The 8,346-nt window shown below is 32.1% G+C and overlaps 1 protein-coding gene across 1 annotated transcript; it reads left to right on the top strand.

Annotated features, from left to right (window-relative positions):
• Positions 1-1,202: 1,202 nt before the first annotated feature.
• LOC145031303 (putative aldo-keto reductase 4) lies at positions 1,203-2,842 on the top strand. Its single transcript, XM_078979825.1, has 4 exons — positions 1,203-1,461; positions 1,610-1,810; positions 1,894-2,169; positions 2,285-2,842. Exons 1-4 carry the CDS (start codon positions 1,249-1,251, stop codon positions 2,618-2,620), a joined length of 1,026 nt encoding a protein of 341 aa, XP_078835951.1. The 5' UTR covers positions 1,203-1,248; the 3' UTR covers positions 2,621-2,842.
• The last annotated feature ends 5,504 nt before the right edge of the window (positions 2,843-8,346 follow it).

Below are 8,346 nucleotides of genomic sequence, written 5' to 3'. Positions count from 1 at the left end.
TGCTCGACAACATGATATTATATGGTATGTGGTATAATGGAGGAACTCACTAAACTTTGTGCTTACGGTTTTCAGTTTTGGTTTCAGATACTTCTTCTTCAAAAGGAAAGGAGCCGACATGATTGCAGTGAATCACACCATGATTTCCGCACACGAGATCTTTAGGAGTTGTACGCTGATGATTTTTTATCATGGTATGTTTTGACTGTTGATACATTGGTTTTGATATGAGTTGACACTATGGATGATTTCAGACAAATAGTTTTATAATTATTAAATTAAAAATGAAATTTTTGATATTAACAAAAATGACTAATTTTGTTATTTTTTCAACAATATATTTTATTGAGATCAAGAGACTACTTTATCCTTAAAACAAAGGTTGTCAAAATCGTGACCACATTTAAGATTATCTTATGCATTGTAAGACCTTAATCGAAAGATATTACAAAACAAACTCATATTCAAGTTTACTCGTAAGACAGTAGGTGTCAAGTCTACACTAAGGCGTCGTATCAACTTTAACTTTTTAAGCATAAACCATAATTTTTTATTACAAACCATAAAAATTAAGAAGAAAACAGTATAACTAGAAAAAAAAATCATTTTGATCTTGTGCAACTAAAGACATAAGATCACAAAAGGATTACTATGACCGGATTCCACCTACTTCAAGACGTATCAATGAAATTATGATGCTTTACACGACTTATTGTAACTTTTGAGTATCGATTTTACCTTTAATTGATAAATATTTGAAACTCAAACTATATAAAAATACTAAAAAGATGAGATCGGGATTATTGTGTGATCCAAATCGTTTTTGACTAGTAGGTCACAATATAAAATAAACATAATATTATTTATTCAAATTATACTCTTTACTGATTAATTAACTCAGATAACTAAAGTCAATCTTTTGACAATAATTAAGTACAAACACATATTTAAGCCAGCGGCAGGAACAAATATTGAGATCACTTAAAAGAGGTTGAAATGTCAAGTATTGAACGTAAGTGGGAATTCAAAGTATACTCACCGTTTCAAAACCGAAAACGAAACAATCTAGATAAATACGTAGGCATGACCGCATGAGATCTACCTTTGCGTCAACGCCCATCACGATTGACCAACAAGAAGCCGCTATCCAAATTTCAACAATCTCCGCACACCTCAATCCCTATATAAACTAATCTGTCAAGCACTGTCTTCATCAATCTATCCATTGAACAAGAACAAAGCTAAAAAATGGCAGGAATACGAAGAGTTAAACTGGGTCAACAGGGTCTAGAGGTATCAGCTCAAGGTTTGGGTTGCATGGGCATGTCCTATTTCTACGGGGCCCCAAAACCAGAACCTGAGATGATCAAGGTAATCCATCACGCCATTAACGCCGGCATTACCTTTCTTGACACCTCCGACATGTACGGACCTCAGACCAACGAAATCCTTATCGGCAAGGTGAGATTCTTTCTACTATTACGAGCTCACTAACTGTATCTTACTTTGGTTGCCAATTAGTTTTAAGATCGCTTGATCAGAGGTGTCTTTTCATGTTTCGATCATTCAGTCAACTTACTGTTCAAGTATCGTTTCTTGTTTACTACAGGCTTTGAAGGGAGGAATGAGGGAGAAAGTGGAAATGGCGACCAAATTCGGAGTCAAATACGATACTGACGCAATGGAGGTCTGTGGAGATCCGGCATATGTAAAGTATGCTTGTGAAGCAAGCCTGAAGAGACTCGGCATCGATTGTATTGATCTTTATTATCAACACAGGATTGACAGTCGTGTGCCTATCGAAATCACGGTATATTTCCATTTTCCAACGTATCTCTTTCTTTCATTATCCGTTTATATGAGTTCCTCTAAACTTGTTTTTATCGTTGATAGATGGGAGCAGTAAAGGAGCTGGTGGAAGAAGGAAAGGTTAAATACGTTGGATTATCCGAGGCTTCGGCATCAACCATCAGAAGAGCTCATGCTGTGCACCCATTAACAGCCGTACAACTAGAATGGTCCTTGTGGTCAAGAGACGTTGAAGAAGAAATCATTCCTACTTGCAGAGAACTTGGAATCGGAATTGTTGCATACAGTCCTCTAGGACGAGGGTTCTTCTCATCTGGTCCTAAGGTGCTCGAGAATTTGGAAGATGGTGACCTCCGCAAGGTCTGTTAATTAGTTACACGTACTTTTGTGTTATATTTTCAATTATTATCTGCATCTATTCCAATTTATCAACGAAGAGGCCTTTGATATAAGGTTTAAAATATTCATTTTGTAGTATCTGCCGAGGTTCCAAGGTGAAAATCTTGAACACAACACCAAAATGTTCGAGAGGGTGAATGAGATGGCGGCAAAGAAGGGGTGCACCCCATCACAGCTAGCATTGGCTTGGGTTCACCACCAGGGGAATGATGTGGTGCCAATTCCAGGAACTACAAAGATTGAGAATCTTGAACAGAACATTGGAGCTTTATCTGTGAAACTAACACCAGAAGACATGGCTGAACTTGAAGCCATTGCTGCTGCTGATTCAGTCAAGGGTGGTCGATATGGTGATGGTATTTCAACATTTAAGGACACCGAGACTCCTCCATTATCATCTTGGAAAGCTTGATTAATGTTGCGTACTTCTATACAAGCATCAGATCACTTTTTTTCTCTACGCGTATGTTTAATCAACACTACTGAGTCCTTTTGTTTCGTGTGTACTTGTTTTTGTCTAACAACCCTGATTCGTGTTTATTTTGGTTAAACACGATCAGGCGTGTGGTTTGGTGTTGCGGTATGAGTATTTTAATTTTTGAGAAGCATAAATAAAGACGCTTTTTCCTGTTTAGGAGTGTATGATTGATCATAATCATGTATCATGATTCATAGCCCTTAACCTGATCCGTATATGTCTTCTTCTATTTGTAATGTCTCGAATAAAAATTACAAACAGATTCCAACTTTTGTTTGGTGCAGACTTTCTCATTTGAAAATGTATACGAAAATGTTTAGTTTGTTATTCAAGACGTGATAGAGCACAAAATGTTGGACTACGTTTATGGTGCATAATATTAGGATCGATATTGATGTTAATGAGACTAAAATTGGAATTTTGATGTTATATCGTTAGGTTCGGATGACATATGACTTTTGAGCTGGTTCCGCACCCGCCCTGCAGGCTGCATCCGAGCACTATTCAAGCCCCGAAAAAAGTCAAAACTAGGCAAAAGTACCAACATAGCCACACAGTATCTCTCATAAGATATGACTAATATATATATATATATATATATATATATATATATATATATATATATATATATATATATATATATATATATATATATATATATATATATATATATATATATATACTAGAAAAGTTGGAGGCCCGTCCTAAGCACGACCCACAAAGGGTAATTTAGGTATTTTCTTATGTCGTGTTTTGTATGCGTGTATTTTCATTGTAAAAGCATGAATAAAAAATAGTATGTTCTAGGGGTGTGCGCGGTGCGGTTTGGTGCGGTTTCGAGTCAAAACCGCAAACCGCACCGCATATGCGGTTTGAATATTTTAGAAACCGCAAACCGCACCACAGATGTTCAAAACCGCATGATGCGGTGCGGTTTGATGCGGGCGGTTTATGCGGTTTAGTTGCGATTTGATGTGTTGTTTAACATTAAATCTATCAAAAAACTAAAAACCTGACTGGGTTAAAAAATGATTGCTTTCATTTTATAAAAACAAATACAATTTTCGAGTTAAATCGTTTTTAATAAATTGTGACTCATGTTACTATAGTTTTGTAAGTATCATTGTTATTGTTTTATATTACCGTTATAATTTATATATTCTTGTAAACCATGAGATCTTGATCTAATAGTGATTTAATGTTACGTTATAGATATTTGGTTATTGTAAGAAATATATTTATATACATCATTTCTAAATCGTGATTTGAAGTTATAACAAAATAAAGAAAAAAAAGTATATATAACATGCGGTGCGGTGCGGTTTGAACCGCAATTTTATAAATACAAACCGCAAACCACACCGCATAGTGCGGTTTGATAAATGATGAACCGCAAACCGCACCGCGAAATTCTAAACCGCATATGCGGTGCGGTTTGGTGCGGTGTGGGCGGTTTGTGCGGTTTGTGCGGTTTTTTGCACAGCCCTAGTATGTTCTTAGAGGGAATGATAACACTCCTAATACTTTGCTACATCACTTTTTTGACACGTCATATTTTTGTCTTAGCACTTAAATCTTAACATTTCATAAGTCTACATCACTTTTTTGTCCGACACGTCATATTTTTTTCTTAGCACTTAAATCTTAACATTTCATAAGGAATGCACTCCTAAGGTTTTTTTTTTAATTAAAAATTGTGATATCAAGTAAAAACAAGGTTGATCTATTGAATGATAATGCATCCAATCACAATCAAACAAACTTCCCTTTCTCCTCTCGCCAAGCCAGTAGCGACTTTCGTCTAGCGAGCCCCCTAGCGAGTGCTAGGGGAGGTGTTCCAACTCCTTTAACGAGCTTAGCAAGCATTTTTTGTGAGTCCACTCTGACTATCCTTATAATTAACAATTAAGTGAAAGTTAGATTTCTTCTTCTTCTTTTTTTTTTTTTTTTGTAATCATTCATAGGTAATTTATATTTTAGTATTTGACAAGTTGGTACCCTCTCAAAATGATGGTCTGGTAATACTGGTTAAAAAATCATGCAGCATTCAAAGCCACACATGAAATATATCATAAACTAATTTATTAACATAACATACACTCAATGAGTTACATTGTCGGTTCCTTGCTGATTCTCTATCAAGGTAATATAGAGAATGATTGAAATTGCTTAATGTGTCAACACCCACCGGAATAATTTGGAGTCTGCAAGCGACGATGACATTTCATTGAACAATGAATGATCACCAACATGTAAAAGTGCCTTGGAAACTAAAATAACAGAATCTTATTACATGATAAACAAAGAGAATATTATTAGATGAAGCAATCAGTGAGCTTGCTAATACTTTGCAATCACACATAATGAGTTGAATGTAATCTACATATTAAAAAAATGGAAGAAGATCGAAAGGCCTGGTTTTTTATGTATTTCAATTAGAAAATTCTCCATGAAGCAATACATTAAACACATAGAAGGCATTAGTATCATGGTTTAAGATATTATTGCCATAAATTATTTCATATTTATGTAAAAACCATTTGAAATCTAAATTTGTAAGGAAAGAAGTTCATATCAATAACCAGGAGGAAGCATGTGCAGATCACGATGATAGTTATAAAAAGGAAATAGCAACATATGTTCAATTATGTGATATTTGTTCTGAGGGGTTGCTTATGATTTCATTCTCGATTTATATATCTTCAACACCATCCATGTGATATCAAAACAAGTAATCATATAGTAAGTTACCTTTTACATACAAACGTCAGAATCTCCTTGCATATGAGAAGTAGCGTTATTGGATGTGTAAGAGAAAAACGGATGTGGTTCCATAATCATCGTATCCAACTTATGAAAAAACGAAGACCGTGAGAAGCACAGAAGGAGAAAGCTAGGGTTCGAATATAGTAAACGAAAACACAAAAAGTAATGAAATTGAGAGGGATGAATATGCCGATGTAAACGCTCTTACCCATCCTCATGAACCGACTTTTGGAATTGATGGTGGATGAAGGCGTGATGAAACAAAAATGAAGCAGATTACATAGGTCGCTGATCCATCGATACGACAGAGTGACCCATCCATACGACACATGGGAACCGAGTCATCGACTTCGATGTCCATATGGCGTCGTTCGGAATATAGGTTATGTGGCATACAAAGAATGAAAGAATCGTGTACACTTACTCTAGACGACACCAATAACCCTAAAACCTCCATTTTATCGCCATCAGATTAAGGGGGTGTTTGGCTTAGCTTTTCAAATCCAAAAGTTCTTTTTGAAAAATAAAAAAATGAAAAGATGCTTGGCAAACTTGTTTTGAAAGTTACTTTTGCAGTTTTTATATAAGGAAAATCAACTTTTTGGAAAAATCAAGAAATTCTGACTTTTTGTAACTTTTCCAAAAAGAACTTTTGGCTTTTAAAAGCTAAGCCAAACACCCCCTAAATATCACCATCCATCAATCGTGTAAAATCTATAAAAAAAAAAACGAGACAGAGAACGATAGAATCGTTTTTTTCTATCCAATAGTGAATGTCAATGATTAGAAATTTGGTCATTTTCTAGAGAGAAATGCCGAAAGGAAGAATTGAGAATTTAATAAAGTGTAACCTGTTTTGAAAAATTCCGGGAAGAGGAAGAGACATTCTTGCTGCCATTAAACGGCGAATTTATTGTTTGCCACCAAATTAGGGTTTTTCTATGGAAGATATTTTCGGATTCCTGTGAAGGAATATGTTCTTTTGGAGGGGATGGATAAATCCATATAACATTTTGTTGAAGGACGCGGTGTGAATCGACATTATGACCATCACCCCGTTTAAAAGTAGGTTACGTGGCGCGAAAAGAAGACTATAATTTTGATTTTGCACGTAGGAGAATAAAAGGGTTTATATATATATATATATATATATATATATATATATATATATATATATATATATATATATATATATATATATATATATATATATATATATATATATATATAGGGTAAGGTTCATTTGAGACGGTCTAATTTTGTGAAAACGTGAGACGCATTTTTTTATTTTTCTTTTTATTTTTTAAAATTTTTTTTAGTTAATTCAAGTTCCGAAAATAATATTTTAAATTTTTTTTTTTTGATTTTTCCATTTATTTTGCATTTTAAAATTATTTTTTAAAATATGTCAGTTTAATATTCTATTAGAATATTTCACGTATTTTTCAAAAAAAATAGAATTTATTTTTATTTATTTTTTATTTTTTTTATTTTTTTTAGTTAATTTAAATTCCGAAAATAATATTTAAATAAAGAATTTTTAGATTTTTCCATTTATTTTGCATTTTAAAATTACTTTTTAGAATATGTTAGTGTAATATTCTATTAGAATATTTCACTTATTTAAAAAAAAAAAAAAAAAACAGAATTTTTTTTTTAATTTTTTTACTTAATTCAAGTTCCGAAAATAATATTTAAAAAAAGAATTTTTGGATTTTTCCATTTATTTTGCATTTTAAAATTATTTTTAGATTTGGTCTCACGATCTCACAAAATTAGAATAGTCTCAAATAAACCTGATATATATATATATATATATATATATATATATATATATATATATATATATATATATATATATATATATATATATATATATATATATATATATACTAATTAGTTTAACATTAAATAAGGATATTGGATATTATAAATTGTAAATGATCATGATTATATTTATTTAACATTTGTTAAATATTAAACTCTTTCTGTTGTTTTAAATTATAGTTACTAAAAATTCAAATCATTTTTTAAATGAAATTGTGATTGGACATTAGATAATAAAAATTCCAACAAATAAATTTTAGTTTGTTAAAATGTGATAGACAATACAAAAACCTTTGTTTCTTCACTTTCTGTTTATGGAGAATTCAATCAAAATATTTATGTATTTGACGCGTTGTGATTTTATTTTTTAACTTTTTTTTAATTTATTTATATGATTCATAGTTAAGTGAAATAAAATTATATAGACTTAGTTTTATGTAAATAGATCAGAACTGTCGCCTCTATATTGGAATAGCTTTTGTTCCCAAATTTTCAACTTAATCAACCATATCAACTTTGAATATGGAAAATTCCACACATTAATAACCAATTCTATTTGTAGTACCCAAATAGATTTACAAAAGCTTTGAACATTCTAACAAGGCCAATGACAATGACACCTTACCATACCATACAGTGTTACGCACTCCCCCCATGAGAATTTATCGTACAAACTGCTACAATAATCATTGCATTTTTTATCTTGACAACTACTACCCCAATCAAAATACGACTCACAAAAGTCGATTTTAATCTTGGACTCGGTATTCACAACGCCTAAAACAAGTCACAACAATACACAATCTTCGTTAAAAATTTTACTTTTTTTTTTCTGAACCATTAAGAAGTTGAAATCATTTATCAATAAATGAATCTTTGACAAACAACCTTAGATATACATATATAGATAATCATATACAAAAGTATGTAAAATTACCTGTTTTTGATATTGATGTAGCAATTGGTGTTGTGATAAGTAATACAAGTATAGCATACATGCTTATAAGCTTCATTGCTAATGTTTGAGTGTTTTTTTATATTGATTTCACTTCGTTTGACAATGAGTG

The sequence above is a fragment of the Lactuca saligna genome, chromosome 2 (assembly GCF_052625555.1).
Source record: "Lactuca saligna cultivar CGN05327 chromosome 2, ASM5262555v1, whole genome shotgun sequence".
In the NCBI taxonomy this organism is placed as follows: Eukaryota; Viridiplantae; Streptophyta; class Magnoliopsida; order Asterales; family Asteraceae; genus Lactuca; species Lactuca saligna.
Note: the sequence above shows the minus strand (reverse complement) of the source record. Positions and strands in the feature narration are given on the sequence as shown.

What these genes read in the sequence shown, in the direction of transcription:
- LOC145031303 (XM_078979825.1), top strand. Translation starts at nt 1,249, where the DNA reads ATGGCAGGAATACGAAGAGTTAAACTGGGTCAACAGGGTCTAGAGGTA. An exon ending in ACGAAATCCTTATCGGCAAG is followed by an intron (nt 1,462 to 1,609) that starts GTGAGATTCTTT and finishes TGTTTACTACAG; the next exon opens with GCTTTGAAGGGAGGAATGAG. An exon ending in GTGTGCCTATCGAAATCACG is followed by an intron (nt 1,811 to 1,893) that starts GTATATTTCCAT and finishes TATCGTTGATAG; the next exon opens with ATGGGAGCAGTAAAGGAGCT.